This window comes from Vigna unguiculata, chromosome 3 (genome assembly GCF_037176805.1).
Source record: "Vigna unguiculata cultivar grain cowpea cultivar isolate G323 ecotype 2 chromosome 3, ASM3717680v1, whole genome shotgun sequence".
In the NCBI taxonomy this organism is placed as follows: domain Eukaryota; kingdom Viridiplantae; phylum Streptophyta; class Magnoliopsida; order Fabales; family Fabaceae; genus Vigna; species Vigna unguiculata.
Genome location: NC_140794.1, coordinates 9,927,394 through 9,945,411, shown reverse-complemented (window position 1 = coordinate 9,945,411; position 18,018 = coordinate 9,927,394). Strand labels below are relative to the sequence as shown.

General features: G+C 31.9%; 2 protein-coding genes across 2 annotated transcripts; one reads left to right on the top strand and one right to left on the bottom strand.

The window, feature by feature from the left end:
* Positions 1-2,395: 2,395 nt before the first annotated feature.
* Positions 2,396-6,952, top strand: LOC114178932 (uncharacterized). The gene is made up of 10 exons (XM_028065082.2): positions 2,396-2,691; positions 2,795-2,893; positions 3,141-3,323; positions 3,422-3,517; positions 3,793-3,919; positions 4,012-5,305; positions 5,724-5,889; positions 5,985-6,149; positions 6,228-6,380; positions 6,488-6,952. Exons 2-10 carry the CDS (start codon positions 2,825-2,827, stop codon positions 6,683-6,685), a joined length of 2,451 nt encoding a protein of 816 aa, XP_027920883.1. The 5' UTR covers positions 2,396-2,691; positions 2,795-2,824; the 3' UTR covers positions 6,686-6,952.
* Positions 6,953-11,577: 4,625 nt separating this feature from the next.
* On the bottom strand, positions 11,578-13,478 carry LOC114178845 (polyphenol oxidase, chloroplastic-like). Its single transcript, XM_028064965.2, has one exon. The coding sequence runs from the start codon at positions 13,461-13,463 to the stop codon at positions 11,703-11,705; it is 1,761 nt and encodes a 586-aa protein (XP_027920766.1). The 5' UTR covers positions 13,464-13,478; the 3' UTR covers positions 11,578-11,702.
* Positions 13,479-18,018: the final 4,540 nt, after the last annotated feature.

The following is an 18,018-nucleotide window of genomic DNA, read 5'->3' as shown; positions in this document are numbered from 1 at the left end:
AGATATCCAGACAATAACACAACATCATAACGAAAGCAACATATTTTGTTATAAAGGAATGAATAATGAAGGATTGAGATAGGGGTAGGGGTGAGAGAATTGCAAGATTTGTCGGGTCCATCATTTTATCTACCACAGTAGCACTACCAATATATAAAGACTATATGTCCCTTCTCCTTCATTAAAGTGTACGAGACTTCCCTCAGTTTCTCTGCTCCATACCATAATTCAGTCCCTATTTTCATCCAAGCTCTCTTTCAGAAAAATTAGAGTAATTAAACTTGGTTTCTACATCATGTTACTCATTTCACTACATCTTGATTTGTCAATGTCTTTTCAACCCCTGCATATCAAATATATATATATATATATATATATATATATATATATATATATATATATATATTATATAAAAGTTAAAATAATATTTGTTTTTTATTTTCGTTTAATTTTTGTTTGTTGAATTAGATTTCAATTCTCGTTAATTTTATTGAATTTATTAATTTTTTGTTGTTTAAATAATTAACGATAATAAATCATAACTATGATGTGTTGGTTTCTTTATTTATTTTTAAATTTAATGTTTTATTTTTTTAATAAGCAATAATGGGCTATTGGTCTATGAAAATGAAGGGGTGCAAAAATGAAATAAGATGGTGTAAATAAGGTAAATACTTGTTGGACTCGTAACTAAACAAAAGCAAAGTTTGGATATAATATTGAGTGGTGCGGGTGATAAAAAAGACTTGGTCTGTTTACTCTTAAAGAAAATAAAAATGGTATATAAAAATAATTAAAAATAGAAAAAGGTGTTATTAAAAACAAAATGTACCTAATAATAAAATAAACAAGATTAAAGTGTAAACGGAAAATATGGATGGTTTAGGTATTAAAAATGATTTGGGCCAAAACAAAAATCTTTAAAAAAATACTTTTCGTTCTCATTTTATTTATTATCTATTTTTAAAAATTTTGATAATAAATTTTATTCGACAATTTGGTGTTAATAATATAAAACATAGAGTTTTAATAGATTAAAATATAATATTTAAATTTTATTCTTATAGTTAAAATTAATATATTGGTACCATTATTATTAGTATAATTATTTAATTTAATTTTTAATATTATTATTGTTTTTTTTATTATCATTATATATAAATAAAAACACTAATTCCCTAATACGTGTAAAAGGACAAGGAATTGATTCCTTTGTAAAGACTGTCCTTTTCCGGTGCAGGTATAGTGATAAAAAGTCAAAGATAATAATGTAAAAAACTACTTTTCACCTTCGAATCTTCTCATCCTAACCTGATGATCTGATGGGAGAAATCTTTGAATACGAACAAAATAATTACTGGTAAATTCATCTCCTTAAACTTCTTCTAACAGTAACTCATTTAAAATTAACACAATCTTAGTATCATTGACTGATCTTCTTTATTTATATTTATAAATCTCCTCGTACTTTTTATTCATCTTGATCTTCTTTATCTCATTTCTTTAATATATTATAATTATTTATTTATTTATTTCATATTATTTGAATATAAAGGTATTGTATAATTTATTTTGAAGTTATTGAGTCAACACTAAAATTTTAAAATAAAATGTCTTACACCAACCAAATCAACGGTAAACTACTTTAGTTAAAAAATTAATTTTAAAGTTAGTAATGACTTAGCGTGAGCTAAGCCCATGCTAGTTAAAGTCAACTTTCAAAAAATCGATATGTGTGACGCAAAAAATTCAATGAGTCTATTACGAAGAAATGGAGGTGAGGAATCATTAATAAAACTCGGTGTGGGGTAAAATTGTTCAGTCCAAGTATCAGGGTTTGAAAGGTTTATATGGAATAATTGAGACAATGAAAATTTCTTGGATGTGAATGGAGGAATCTATATAGAAGGTGAGTGGAAAGGGGAACCCAACCCGAATTTAAACATATTATTAGAAAGATTTGATGAATTTTGACCGTGAGCTTATATATTACGTTGGGTTTATATCAAGCAAAATTGTGGTGGCTGAAGAAAACACTAATGATTATTATGTATTATATACTCATAAATCTTCGTGTCGCACAATTATTTTAATTTAAAACAATGATTGATTTATCGTACAGACTTGCCCAGTTCAGAAACATGATGGGAGAAACATTAAATTAAACACACGAGTCAACATGAGTTTGTTAGAATAGAAAAGAAAGGTTGGACAAATATAGAAATTGTAGAGTCATATATATTAATAATTCCAATAATGTTGCACCTTAATGTAGAAGAAAGAAAGGTGTTTAAGATTGAGAGTGTTATTTTTAGGCATAAGCCAACCCAGAACATCAAGTTTCCTGCAATATCAGTTAGCCGTTGATGATGATGAAGACACAAAGCATAAACACTAAGCCATACCGAATACGACTCAAACTAATCCATAACGAAAGAGGAAGGAACAATCTTTATAATCCTTCCTCTTTCCATTTTCTTCCTTGGCTCTCTCTTTTGAGAAAGTTCCATTGTCATTATCTTCTGCTTTCTGTATCACAAATTATTAATTAGGATAACCCCTAATTGCATGCATGTCACATGTGACGTGCATGCTCTTAAAATATCAATACAAACAAACCCAGTTAATTTCGATATTCATTTATCAAACCTTTACGCAATATTCCTTAATTTGGATATTCATTTATCCAAGGTTTACACAATATTTCTCTCCTTATTTCTTCTATGCAACTATTTTGCACATCTTCTTCTTTTCTCTTCTAAATTTATTTTCCGTCTTTCTGTGAACGTTGTAGGATTAATTTCAAGTCTTATTATCAGAAGACATGGCCACCGTGGGGTTCTGCGGTTTCAAGCCATTACGCTTTCGTCGCAAGACACATCACATTTTAGAGGTAAAACTCTAACCTTCTTCTCTCATTAATAACACATTTATTGTTGTTTCGATGTCTATTAGGAACCTGAGGCTAGTTAGGTTCAGTTTGCTAAAATGAAAATAATCTGTGTATGATGTATTCACTGTTTTATGAAGCTCAAAATCTTGGTTTTGGGATTTTTGAACTTCCCCATTCCTTTATTTTGTCGAACTTTCTTATATCATTGTTCAAAATTCAAGGAAAATTGTTGTTGGACACCTTTCAGGGATTGAAACACGCTCCTAAGAAGTCTTGGAAGGTTAAGAGCAAAGAAAATGAAGAGTCGCTGGAGTTGTCGTTTGTAGGAACTGACCAATTGATTCTAATGGTTGAGATTCATAAGAAGATATTGGCATTCAGAGACCTCATGGACCTTGCTTCATGCAACAGGACTGCTTCTTTACGTGAGGTGCTTTGTAATTTCTTTCTGTTCGGAGAAATTAATGCCACAATCCCCTCACGATATATTCTTGCTTGCTTCACGAATTTGTCTTTCATCTGTCACAGATGGTCATGAAAACCCTGCAAGATCTTCAAGGGCTTTACCCAGGTATCATACCCAAAAATGAAGTCTCAAAGATTAAGGGCAAGCCTACGGACCAGGTTTCCACATTTAGTTGCTCCTCAATCATCCTTGTCATGCTCAAATATCATGAAATTTCAAAAAAGTATTTTCTGTTTTCAATCTTCATGTTGTTCACAACTTTTTCCTATTTTCGAAGATTTCTACTAAAACAGTGATATTTTTTCTTTACAAGTCCCGAAAAAACAGTTGAAAGTTCGAAATATCGACACTTTTGTAATTAAAAAGTGAAAACAAAAACATGTTTTGTCCGAGGAACAGACACACTAAACGTGGACTGTTTTACTGCATGCAGGCTATGGCCTATTTCTGCAAGGCTTTGAAGTGTCTTGGAGAGACGTGGATTATGCAAAATGATTGGATGCACAAGTTCAATATTGTGTTACCATCGTGCAAAGATAACAGCAATATGCGTCAACTGGGTAATGTTGTCGTACGTCCTTGTGTTGAGATTTACAATGATCAAAGTTGACACCATTTCCAACCCTCAAGTTTTGTTTCATTTGTTTTTCAGGTGAGACATTGTTGACCACTCTAGATTCTCTGATAAACTTAGCAAGTGAGAGGTTTGACATAGAGGAATATGAGAATAAGAAAGAGTTGAGTCCACGATCTTGTTCATTTGGAAAACATATAATGCGATCAACCTCCTTTTCTGATAGCAGCAGCTCTCACTGCTCTCCTCCAGTTACACCAAAATCTGTTCTTCCAGAGTCGACAAGACAGTCTTCAAGATCTGGAGACAGTCCCAGAAGCTCTTGTGCCTCACCACTTCTTCTGTCTCTCAGAGTTCAAGCTGTCGGAAAGTTGAACCCAATTGATGTAAAGCGCTTGTCTTCCCAGATGTCACCAACACATATCCACAAGATGGAGCAGGAATCAATCAGAGAAATGGAACAAGTGGATGACAAAGCTTCAAATCATGGAAAAGACTCGTTACAAAATCTAGTGTTTCACTTGGACACAACCGAGGAATTGGATCCCCAAACTCAACCTTTTGCTATAAAGGAGGTAAGGCTATCTCTACCTCCCAATCACACACAAACTCAACCACAATCTCCTAAACCAGAAAAAACACCTCTTCCACAGCATGAACCACAACCTGTACTGTCTTCACCTTCAGTTACACCCCCACCATCTATGACAAAGATGAACACTATACCACTCCCACCACCTCCTCCTCCACCTCCTGCACCGACCAATATAACAGCAAATGTAACATTACCAGCACCACCTGTTCTGCAACCAAATGTAGCAGTGCCACCAACACCACCTCCTCCACAATCAGCTCCTAAACTGGAGGAAAATGAAGCACCAGTTAGGATGCTTCCACCTCCACCACCACCACCATTGCCTCCAAGTTCAGGTTCAGCAGCAACTGCTATTCCACCACCACCATTAGCATTGCCTCCAAGTTCAGGTTCAGCAACAACTGCTATTCCTCCTCCTCCAACCCCATTGCCTCCAAGTTCAGGTTCAGCAACAACTGCTACTCTACCGCCTCCACCACCCATTCCCTTGAAAGGTGGATCAGTTCTAGCACCTCCGCCACCCGTGCCAGGTGGTCCAAGAGCAGGAGGCGCTCCGCCACCACCTCCTCTGGGAGGAGGGAGATCCTTGCGCGCTAAGGCAACTACTAAGTTGAAAAGATCGGCACAATTGGGCAACCTGTATCGGTCTCTAAAGGGAAAATTGGAAGGGTCTAGCCTCACTGGAAAATCTTCTGCTGGGAAAAAAGGTGGCGTTGGTGGAGCAAGCACCGGAGGGAAACAAGGAATGGCTGATGCTCTAGCAGAGATGACAAAAAGGTATGAACCATCTCGTAAGAAATATAATATTGATAGATCCTAATTCATCATATACTTCTTTATTTGTTTATAATATGAACCTTATTCCCCTCTTAAAACCATTTATAAATACGTAAATGAATAATTTTCACTTTTGTTCAACAAATAACAGTATTTCTGTTTTCTGTATTATGCATGCTTCTGCACTTTGTTTGAAGTTGTATTAGAATTTTATAACTTCTGGAAAAGATTTGGATACTTTGTACATGCATATCATTAAAGTGTCTAAAATATTGGTATCACATCCGAGAAGCCAATCAAAGTTGATTGCTTTTTGGAGCTTCCAAGTACGTAATGCATTTTGTCGAGTTCTGTAATTAGAGTATTAAACGTCCCACTTCTTGAGCTGTTTCGCTTATATTTCACTTTACTTATTTAGATCCTCTTACTTCCAACAAATAGAAGAAGATGTTCAGAAATATACAAAGCAAATCTTGGAGCTGAGATCTACCATTTCTAATTTCAAGACAAAAGATATGACAGAATTGGCCAAGTTCCACAAAGATGTTGAATCCGTTCTTGAGAATCTAACTGATGAATCACAGGTTAGTTAAGAAAATCCGTGTCCCTATGTTTTCGCTTCCATTCATTGCTGCTGGTTCTTTCATTCGCAACAGTAAGCAATTCCGTTGCTACATAGGTGCTATCAAGGTTTGAAGGATTCCCCACAAAGAAGCTGGAAGCTTTGAGAATGTCAGCAGCACTGTACAATAAATTGCACTCAATACTCACCGAGCTTCAAAATTGGAAAATAGTGCCTCCCATGGCTCAGCAACTGGACAAGGTTGAAAAATATTTCAGCAAGGTAATCCAAAATCATCAAATTCATTTCACTCACTGTAAATTCATTTCTAAATTCTAACCCCAAAAGAGCAAAATACAGATTAAGACAGAACTAGATGCTTTGGATCGAACCAAAGATGATGAATCTAAGAAATTTAAGGGTCACAACATCGAATTTGACTTCCACATTCTCATAAAGATCAAGGAAGCGTTGGTGGACGTTTCCTCCAACTGCATGGAGTTATCACTAAAGGTATATCAAAGTTAGAACAAAGGAGATCAACACAACACATCACAGAACTTTTTACCAAACAATGAAACTAAATTTACTTTCTCTGTATTTGGTGAAACTGAATGCAGGAGAAGCGCAACTCTGGTACTAACAAAGATGGATCGAAAAAATCAGGTGCATCGTTGCTTTGGAAAGCGTTTCAATTTGCATTCAGGGTGTACACCTTCGCTGGTGGGCTTGATGATCGTGCTGACAACCTAACAAGAGAATTGGCACAAGAGATAGAGAGTGAACCCAACCCCAACCCCAAACCCAACCAACCATGACACAAATGATTATTTATATAAATTTATATATATATAGTTGCACTTATGCTTTGTATTTGGAGTAAAAAACGACATGGTGAGGTTCTTTCTGCATACCCATCGTGAACCCCCATTTTAGTGTCAAAGCCATTTGTATATTAATGATCGTCGCCGATTTGGAGTTCTAATTTTTAAATTTTGATAGGATTTAGTCATGCTTGTAGAGTTATGAAATATTTACCACAACACTGCTGAAGCATGAAGCTAAGCCTAAGCCTAAGCCTGTATTTTCACCACTTTAGTTTTCTCTCTATGTATATTTATTATATACATGTATATATATATTAATAAAAAAAACTTATATTTCCTTTCAATTTTATTTTTAATATTTTTAAAACAATACTTATAAATTTTATTATAAAAAAATTTTCAAAAAATTGCTGCCAACTCTTTTTTAAAATATTTTATATAAAATATTTTTCGTAACAAATTTTATAAAAAATACTTGCAAATTTTATAATTTTATAAAAAATAATTATCTACAAAAAAATTACTTGTCAGTTAAAATTTTTAAAAAAAATAGCAAGAAAAAGTCTTTTCATATAAATTTTTTTAACAAATTTACAAAAAAAAAATTCAATATAAAATTTTTTAGTACTGATAGGAACTTTATTTTACAGCGATAAACTCCCTTTTATCCCTTTTGCGTTCATATTAGTTGTATCGATCATTCAACATATTTTTGTTGAAAAAAAATTGATGATGATGCTTCTACCAATTCTACTGAGATTTGGTATATTGAAATCACTTTTAAAATGCAACCAATTGTCTTTATTATTTCAAACAAAAGAAAACGGAAAATGCTAATAAGTGCAAAACTAATTTTCTACTCATCAGCATCAACCGTTTAAATAAATCCTCTTGTAACTTTTTTTTTTATTACTAAAAATTTTCATATTACACAAGATTTTTTTTTACAAATTTCTTAAACAAATTTGTAAGAAATTATTTTTTTCGAACATTTTTTATAAGAATATAAGCAGTAACTTCAAATTCAGAGGTTAAGCGTACTCTAGCAACTTTACATAAGGCAGAGTTTGGTTTTTTGAGTGTAATAATGGAAAAGTTGACAGATAAGTCACCCTTATTGCCACTCTACAGAATCGTACACGAGATTTTCACTTCATATGGCTCCTCGTTCAAGTTTTTTTTAAGTCATTGGATCCGTTTCCTAGTTCGGTTCGAGAATCTCTCCCCTTCTTCTATTCCGTTCCGAAGAGTAACTAGGACCAATTCAGTCACATTTTCATGTTCCAATTGGCGATTTTTTTCTGACATTTTTTATAAGAATCTGAACTGACAGGTAATTTCTTTATGAGTAATTATTTCTATCAAAATTATAAAATTTACAAGTATTTTCTACAAAATTTGTTGCGAAAAGTGTTTTATATAAATTATTTTGCAAAAAAATTGGTAGCAATTTCTTACAAATTTTTTTTCACAACAAAATATGTAAGTATTTCCTACAAAAAAAATTTTAAAACAAAATTAACAAGAAATATAAATTTTTTTAGTAGTGATTCTAGTAGTATTAACCAGAAAAATAATTTTTTAACAACTAAATTTTAAATTTTACCTTTTTACTTCTTATTTCAAAATGACTTAACGAGGAGTTTGGTTTGAAGTCCTTTGAAAATGAAGATGGACTGATAATATGGGGTAGACAGAGGCTATTTATTGAACATTACTTGTTCTCTCTAAGAAGGAATAACATATTAGAGAGCTTTTGTCATGATTGGTAGAAGAAGGTAACACCTTGATAGACTCTTTGGGCATGGTAACACAATTCTAGTAGAAATTAACCATCTTAGTTTTTTATCGTATGGACTATGATACTTTGACAAACTTTTTTTTAATAAAGTTTGATAAAGCTTTTTTTTTCAAGTCATACCAAACATTTCTCTTTTATTTTTAAGCCACACCAAACATTTTTTTCATCCAATGAGGTACTGCCATGTCAACATTGTCAAAAGTTCGTCGAAAAAATTGTAAAAAAATAATTTTCCTTATCATATATAGTGGGGTGACGTTGAAAGGATAGACTAATGGTGTTCATTCCACATGACTCTTAATTGTTTGTGATTCTAGGATATTACAAAACACCAAGAAGAGTTTGTTCACCTTAAAGAGAACATGTTCTATAAAATCACTAGTATTGAAAATGGAAAAGTTGCTAGATGAAGTCAAGTATGTTCTTAATGAACACCTATCAAGAGATTGAATCGTTTCCATTGTTTCCTACCAAATGATGAAGAATAGAAAATGGAGATGAAGATTTGTTATCTTGAACTATAAATTCAAAAATAGTTCTACTGAAATATACCTAAAGAGAAATTCTTTCACAAAGCAAAAGCTTTCATTCAATAAAATGAGTCTTAATAAATCAATCTCGTTACATATCTCGTTATATGTTAGATATTTGCGAAAAAAACATACAATTTATTTTATACTCAGATATTTTTCTTTTTCTTTTTTTAATTTTAAATAAAATATTTTAAGATAATTCTTCAGAATATAAACTCAAAAAATTAATTTAGAACATAATTTGTTAAACCCCTTAATTACAAAACCATCTTTCCTCTTTCTCTCTAAACAATCAGAAACATAAGCTTCCACTCTCCCTCTCTGCTATCAGTTCTTCCCTCCTGTTTCTACTAGTCCCTTAATTCCCTCACCAATTCCTTATGTTCTGTGACCAGATTCTGCAAGATCAGACTCAGCTGGACCCTCTGGTGCTTCGTCCCTCAGTTCCCTTCCTCCTCGATAGGTTCTGTTTTTCCATTTTAATTCAATTCCATCTAGAACCCATCTGTTCATCCCTGAATTCTGAGTTATTTATGAAATCCCCTCTTCTCTGTGCCTTGGTGATGAAATTCTAGGTTAATTTGAGACCTCTGCCTCCTTGGTGCCCATTTCAAATTCCACCAAGCTCAATCTTAGCAAAAGAGGTAAGGGAAGCCAACCTTCGATCAAATTTTGAGTAATTAGGTTCCTTGTATGTTTGGATGAGATGATCCTTAGTTTAATTTCCTTTTTGAACTGCTTGTGATGTGTAATTGGATTGTGGTGTGGATTTCGTAACATTGCATGTGAAGAACAGTGTGGAAAACCTGATAATTTTGCCTAGGCGAGTGGCTCTCGCCTAAGCGAAAGTATCAGGAAGTCGCCTCTGATTGTTACGCGAGGTCTCGCCTAGGCGAGCTGGGGTCGCCTGAGCGAGACATCTTCTCGTCTAAGCGAACCAGCCTGGCCTGAGCGAGAACTCGCTCAGGTGTTCGAGTTGCCCACTGTAAGGGGTCTCGCCCAGACGGGGGTAGTTCGTCTAAGCGAGACTACTTCCTAGCCTAGGAGAGATTCGCTAGCTTAGGCGAATTTCACTGCAGGGTTATGTTTTCTTCTCTATTCTAAATGAATGATAGTTGTATGGATTGAGAAAAGATGATGTTTGCTTACAATATGTTGGATGATGATGATGTGTAGTGTATGCATATAATTGTATGAGGAAAGTGGGTGAAATGAGAATTGTGAAGGGATGAGATGAACTAGGATTTCATGGGAATTCCTAGGAAAAGTACTTAGTGTGTGTAAACATTTAAGGACTCAGTTTTGGTTAGCATCCTGACGCTCCAATAATCCATTGAGACTCATGTAGGGTGTGATGGGTTATGTCGTGAGGAGTAGCAGGAGGTCCTAGTCTATGGACCCAATCAGTTATAGACGCAAAGGGGACTTACCTTGGGAGTGGTTGGGTGATAACCCCTTGAGCCTAAACTCTGCAGAGTTTAGGAACCTTCACAGGTGCAAGCTACCAAGAAATCCAATTTGTTTACATAATCCGGATATTGAGTTAGAGTCGAGTACTTGTGTGTCTTGTAATAGTGACTTGATTTAATTATGATGTGTGTAAAATTGTTTGTTATTTTATTTATGTAAAATTCACTTCTTATTATATGAGTTGTTAGCTTACCCTTTTTGCCTGGCATGTTTTTCCTTGAACGTCTTCTTTTGCGATGACCACCTACGACTTGGTGTGAGCAGAGAAGAATTTAGGTGATGGTACTCCTCCCTCGGACCGGACCTGACCTGTGATTCCTGGTGTTCTTTTGTTTTCGAACTTATGTTTTTAGAAGAAAGCATTTTGGGATGTATAAATTATATTCTCCTTAAGTTTGCTTTAGAGAATAGTACAACGGTTTAAAACAGGTTGTTTTAGGATGATTGTATTAAACTCTTGAACGACTTTTCTGACTATCTGCTTTGCCTTATCATAATATGATATTTTGTTTAGTAGCTTGAAAGACTATTAAACGGGATATTACATAATTCAAATAAATTTCATAGTAATATAATAATGCAAATAAATTTAATCTTAATAAAAATAATTAAAATAATTAAAAAAATTAATCATTTTAGAAAATAACTTTATTTTCAGACGTTTAACCAAAAACTATAGACATAGAAAATTAAATTTTAAACTAATATTTCTTGCATCAATACTATTATTTTGATAATTGTTCCACCAATAAACGATAATTAAAACATTAAAATTTGTATATATTAAAGATATCAATTTAGTATTGATATTTTTTTTTCTTTGAACTTTCATCATTGTTATTGTAAAATAATTTTTGAATAAAACAATAGAATTCCAAAAATTGATTATACAATTTAAAGAAAAATACATGTTGATTGTACAGAGGTGTCAATTATAACGATGTATTCTTTCTACTCATAAAATAGAAACTAACTTGAAACAACTGCAGAGAATTTCATGAAAGAAACTTGCACAGAAGCATTTCAGGTTCTCTGATCAGCAGTAGATATGATTTTAGGATGATGAGAGAGAACATAGATTAACACCACGCAACCATATTGAAAGTTTTGCCATGGAATAGTAAAATTTGAATACAATGATGAAATCATTTGAAGGTTCAAATGGATATTGAAAACACCTTTGCAAGCATGCCATAATTATTTTTCATTCCGTTGCAAACTCTATCTTTATGTCCTGAATTGTGACAGGTCCACCGTATTTTGGCACCAACGTCACCACAATGGTATCATCATCTTCAGCTTCCAAGTCTTCTAACAATTCCGTCATTGCCAGTTTAAGACAGGATTTAGCCTTCTTGTTTCTGTGCATATGAGTATGTGGCACACTCACAAAGCTTCCTGCAAACTCAGTATTGGTTGGGTTGATCTCCTTTTCATCATCGTCGTTGATAAACACATCAAACTTCAAATCTTTTTCCATATCAAACTCAATTCCGTCAATCACCAACACTTCTTCCTCTTCTTCCTTCTCCTCCTCGCTCCTCGACACCTTTGGCCTCTTCACAACACTGCTTACCTTTGAATTCAAAGTAAGAGGAAACGTTACACTCGTAGCCTCTCCAAAACTTTTCTTAGCTTTAGCTATAGGTATAGGAATTCTGGGCTTAGGCCTCTGGTCGAGCCATGGAGTTTCAACACCTTGGTAAACATACCCCAACTTTGTCGTGTCAAGTGAATCTTTCACCGTTACACGCACAAGGTTCTTGTTCTCATCATAGAAATAAAAGCTAGATGTGAGCCAATCATTATCTTTGAAATTCACTCTCTTCTTACCTGGTAATGTTCTCCATATGTTCCACATTCTATCGACGTTGGCATGGTGAGCATAGAAAAGGGGGTCTCTTGCAGCTGAATAGAAGACTCCCAAGTCCTCAAGGTGAGGCTGTCTCGTATCACCAGCCCAAACGTGAACTGGAGTATGAGGAACTCTCTCTAAGGACCCAGGACACCCAGGTTCACCACCACCACGATAAGAGGTTCCTAGGAAGAGCGATGGTGTCCCAGACGAGACAACACTTTTATACATTGTAGCGAGGTTATTAGAGATTTGCTGTTTTGGATTTAGACAGACTTGATCGTTTTTGTTGTAGTCTAGGTTTACAAGAGTTGGTGGTTGATGATAAATATTCCGGCGAGGGTCATATAGAGGGGAGTTTGTATCTGTGAAAATGGAAGGGATTACCATGCCACCGTAAGGGTTGTCCCAGTTCCAATATGGAATAGAAAAATCTGGGTCATTAATCAAGCTTCCCAGTATTCTCTCATAGAAATAAAGGTACATACGATGGAAAGGGAAGAATAGCCAGGATTTGTGGACTTGGTAGTCAATTTTAGGGAACCCAGCTTGGTGATAGGCATCATTGCAGTAAGCACAGTGGATATTAGCTTGTTGGATGAAACTACGAGGGTCATCAGGAGGAAGGGCTCTCATCTTACACAGAGCTTCCTTATACTTGGCTATGTTGGTATCATCCATTAACTGAGCAGCATATCTAACCCTAGGGGTTCTTCTGGTTGGTGGAAGCGTGAAATCTATGATGGTGGAAGATTGTGGAGGGCAACAATTGGTGCATTCTACATCTGCTGGTAACTTTGGTAGGCCACAACTTTTGATGTCAGGGGAAGTTGGAAGAGCAATGGCGAAAGGATTGTCTGCAAGAGTGGAAGCACCGTACAGTCCTCCAAACCCAATCAGAACGTTCCTCCTATTGTGTGATGCTTTTGGTTCTTCATTTGGTACATCGTGGTTGGTGTGGCATGAGACTTTGCAGAGATGGTGGCGTTTTGGTTTGCGATGTTTGGTGAGGTGTGGGAAGGAAGAAGAAGATGATGAAGAAAGGGGAATGGGGAGTGATGTAACAGAGATCCAAGACATGATGTTGATCTTTTTGTGACTCCAACTCATCTACCTCATACCCCTTTTTATGCTCACTCACACTGCAACACCCTTGCTCTTGCCCAAATAAGAAAAGGGATCACATCAATTAATAACTCCAAAACCAAGGCTGTGTTCACTTGAAGGAGAGGGATTGAGAGAGAGTGAGTGGAAGGGTTTGAATTGATTTAAGAGTGAAATTTGTGTTGTTTTTTTTAAGGGATTTAGAAGTGATGGTGAGTGAATTTGAAAGTAAAGTTTGTGAGAGTTTGAAAAAGATTTGATTGATGTGATAGATTAAAAAATATGTTTTAGTAAAAGTAATAATTAAATTACCATTTAGCCCTCAGAATGCATGGCACGTGATACAGATATGAAGGGTAAAAATGTAAAAGTTACAGCAATTCCTCTCATATCCGCGCATAATAGGCGAGATACCAAAATTCGTCTATCTCTCGTTTCTTCGCTCTCACTTCTGCATGCATTTCTTCAAACGAACACGGCAGGCTGCCTATTATCTTCGCTCACAAATCTACTCACCTTCAAACGAACACAGGCCAAATGTTTTTCTTTTCTGAGAGGATATTCAAGGTTAAAACAATAGATATAAATTTACCATTTTATTATTATATTATTTATTATTATCTAATCTCATCTTTAAAAATAAATTTTGTAAAATTAAATTAACCTTGTAATTCTCTTCTTAATATATTAAACCATGACGAAGAAATGACCGACATCAAAAATAATATAAGCATAAAATTGTTAAGTGAATAATGTTTTTTGTTTTACATATCACCACATACTTAAAACCTTATCCTCTTCCGAAGAATATTCGTTTCAAATAATTTATTGTGTGTCTGATATGTAAAGACAACATTTAATATTAAAATTCTTACACGTGAAATAACTTGATACACACATATATAATAATTTTATTGACCATTGAAATGTTGAAATACTTTGTAACGTAGAACAATAATAATTATACAACTATTTTACATAATCTTCGTCGACATTAATTTCAAATATCCACGTTATATACAACTATTGAAATCTTTTATCCAAATTTAAGTTTATGCTTTTTATTTCTAATAAAATTATAATTTCCATTTTCCCTATACAATTACTTTTATTATATTGTAAATTTTTTAAATTTGTATATTACTTACAATTAAATTTTAATTTTTAAATGTTAGTTCTAATTTTATAAAATAATGTTTTATAATTAATCATCTTTCAATTTTAATTTATAGTCATTTTTATCTAATTTTAAGCTTAATTAAAATTTGATATTTTTAATTGAGTTTTTATTAAAAAAATATTATATTGAATACCATATTTTCATTAACTTGATCTTATTAATTATGTACAATATCTCAGAAGGTAACTAATTCTTTATCTTTCAAAATACAAACATATTAATAAATGAATTTGACCGAGAAAAAAGGAGTAATACAAACATATTAATAAATGAATTTGACCGAGAAAAAAGGAGTGAGATAATTTCAACAATAAAATACTTAAATATAAAATATAAAATACTTTTAACAGTCAGTAAAATAAAATATTTTAATAGAACTCGATTGAGAAAAACTAAACTTTATTTTTATTTAATAGATTATTTTCAAAATCAAAACTTTTTTAAAAAAAATTGAACTTCATTCTATAATCAATTAAAAAGTTTTTGGACAGTTTTCTTAAAAATAATTCAAAAAATAGAAATGTTGAAAAATCAAGCTGGCTTCGAATGATAAATCACAATCTCAATCAATCGATCCAAAATGTAATTATTGCATTTTTCTCTACATGATTCATAGTCAAAACAACAATGTCCTATTCATCATAGTGTGTGGAATAAAATGTATTTGTTTATATAAAAATCGCATAATACAATTTATTATCATGCTAAATGATGTGGCATTGTTTATACAAATATTATATCTCAAAAAATTTGTTTTCACAGCGACAGAAATTGAGAACATGTTTTTAAGTATTAAAGTGTGGTAACAAATGTAGGACTTTACAAAAATAAGTTAAAGTACTTACGTTAACCTTAAGATTGAGATTAAGTAGAATGCTTAAATTTAAATGGAATTGTAAGACTCATAAAATTAAGATAAATAATTCATTTATGTAATAATATATCCTCCAATAAAATTATGCATTATTTAAAAATTATTTTTATAAAATATATATTTTAAAAATTATCATAAATGTGAGATTAAATTAACAAAAATACTCATATTAAATAAATATTTCTCTCAACGAATTTCACGTTGTTAGGTGTGAAGTCTGGGTCTTTAGAAAATAGCCGATGATGTTTCCTTTTCTCTATGTAACATTATTTGTCTTTGTCATTTATTACAAGTTGTCGGTTCTTATTTTTTAAAACCAAATAGCTACAATTTTAATCTCTATGTAAATATTTTTTATAAAGGGTCTCAAATACATAAATACATAAAAAATGAAATATATAAAAAGAAAAATAAGATGTAGCGATATCTTTGTTATTAATTTATGAGGTGTTAACTAGCCAGAGAGAATGGGGAACAGTACAGAACGAGTGGCCATAGACACTACAAAAAAAAACCATTCAATCTAAAATAATAATATTTTATTTCTATTTATTTTCAATTTACAAATTTAATATATGTTATTATATTATTAAAAGAGTTGTCAACTGTATTAATTTTTCTAGAAGCAAACAATTATTTTTCAATACATGAAAAAGCAAAGTGATTTAAAACAACACTTAAATAAGGTAGTTTCTTCCTTGCACCTCCATAAGTTTTTTTTTTCTGCATTTTTATATAAAAAAATGTCTATTTTGTTGCATTTAGACAACAAGCATCTGTCTGAAACAAGAACCTACCAAAAGGCAAAGGAAAAACCATGCAATGTTATGATAGATAGAGAAAGAGAGCGCATTGTAAGAAAGAAGAGTGGAGAAATTTTAACAAAAATAGCTAAATTTTAAAAAAAATAAATATATAGGTAAATTATGTTTTTTTTTTTGTTTCCGTATAAATAGGTAAATAGATATAAAAAGTTGTACTTTCAAACAGATCATTTCTGTATTTAGATAAAAATCTTGTTTTAAGTACATTATTTTTGTTTTTTTTTTTCTATTTTTTGTTGTTTTTAGTGTAGTGGTAGAATGTGCTTTGATTCATGATTTCTGTATTCTGTTTTTTTTTTTTTATCTTTATATTGTTTTAATAAAGTGGTACTTCATTAGTAGGACTTTACTTTTTTTAAGTCTTTTAATTATTTGATTAATAATAAAGAGTTAAATATTAATTTATTATCATATATTTTTCAAATATATGTATATATGAATAAAAATCACCTATAAGTTTTAAAAATCAAATTAGCTAAAAAGTCTTAAAATATGTTTTTATAATAAAGTGGGACTGCTAACAAAAACTAAAAGTATGTATTTCAAAATATGACTTATTTTTTATTGTTTTAAAAACGTATTTAAGTAATATGATTTCTTTATTCTGAAGTCAATTTTTTATGTATGATTTATTTGTATTATTATTTTAAAAATTTATATATTACGATCAATTTGAATAAAATAATAAAAAACCCGATTTTTTTAGTCATAGAGATTCTACTTTTATAATTTTAAAATAATAATAATTTAGAAATTTGATGTAATATTACAAATTATATGTCTCAACCTAAATCGCGACGGGACGGTGACTAAGGGATAAATAGTTGAAAAACAGAGTTTGAAGTCGTCACCATAGTTTATTCTGGAAAATTACTCGGGAATCAGTTACGTGTAGAGAAGGTACTAGCACCCTATAACGTCTGTCTGTCCTAAGACGGTACCTTTAATTAAATATGCAAAATAGATGTGATTTTTATAAATGTTTATTTTCCCCAGAAATAAAACTAAAAGTGTATAAAAGAAACAAAAAAAAAAAATATATATATATATATATATATATATATTTTAACTTTTGGACCTGGTGAGAATTAATCTCGATCCTATGTATTTCCATTTAAAATGAAAAATCAGAGACCACGTAGTTCTAGACAAAAGATTATTTACAAAACACTTTTGAAATATTTTGGATTTTTGGAAAATGAACCCGACAAGGATTAACCTCAGTCCTACGTATTTCCATTAATAATGGAGAATCAGGGATCACGTAGTTCGTTGGAAAACGTTTGTCGGTAGAAAACTTTTGTAGGAAATATTTGTGAGGAGAAAAGATTTTAATTTTTAGTTTAACATTTTGTAAAAAAGATATTTCCAATAATTTTAAAATAACCAAATTAGAAGTATATGTAAGGTGATTTTAAAATATGAAAATAATTTGATTAGAGACGTATATAAAGTAATTTAAAATATTAAAATAACCAAATTGGAAGTACATCCGAAGTAGAATAACCAAATTAGAAGTGTATCTGAAGTAGTTTAGAAATATTAAAATAATCAAATTGGAAATACATCCAAAATAATTAAAAATATTAGATTAACCAAATTAGAAGTGCATCTAAAATAGTTTAAAAATATTGAAAATAACCAAATTAGAAGTACATCTAAATGGTCTAAAATTTTGAAATA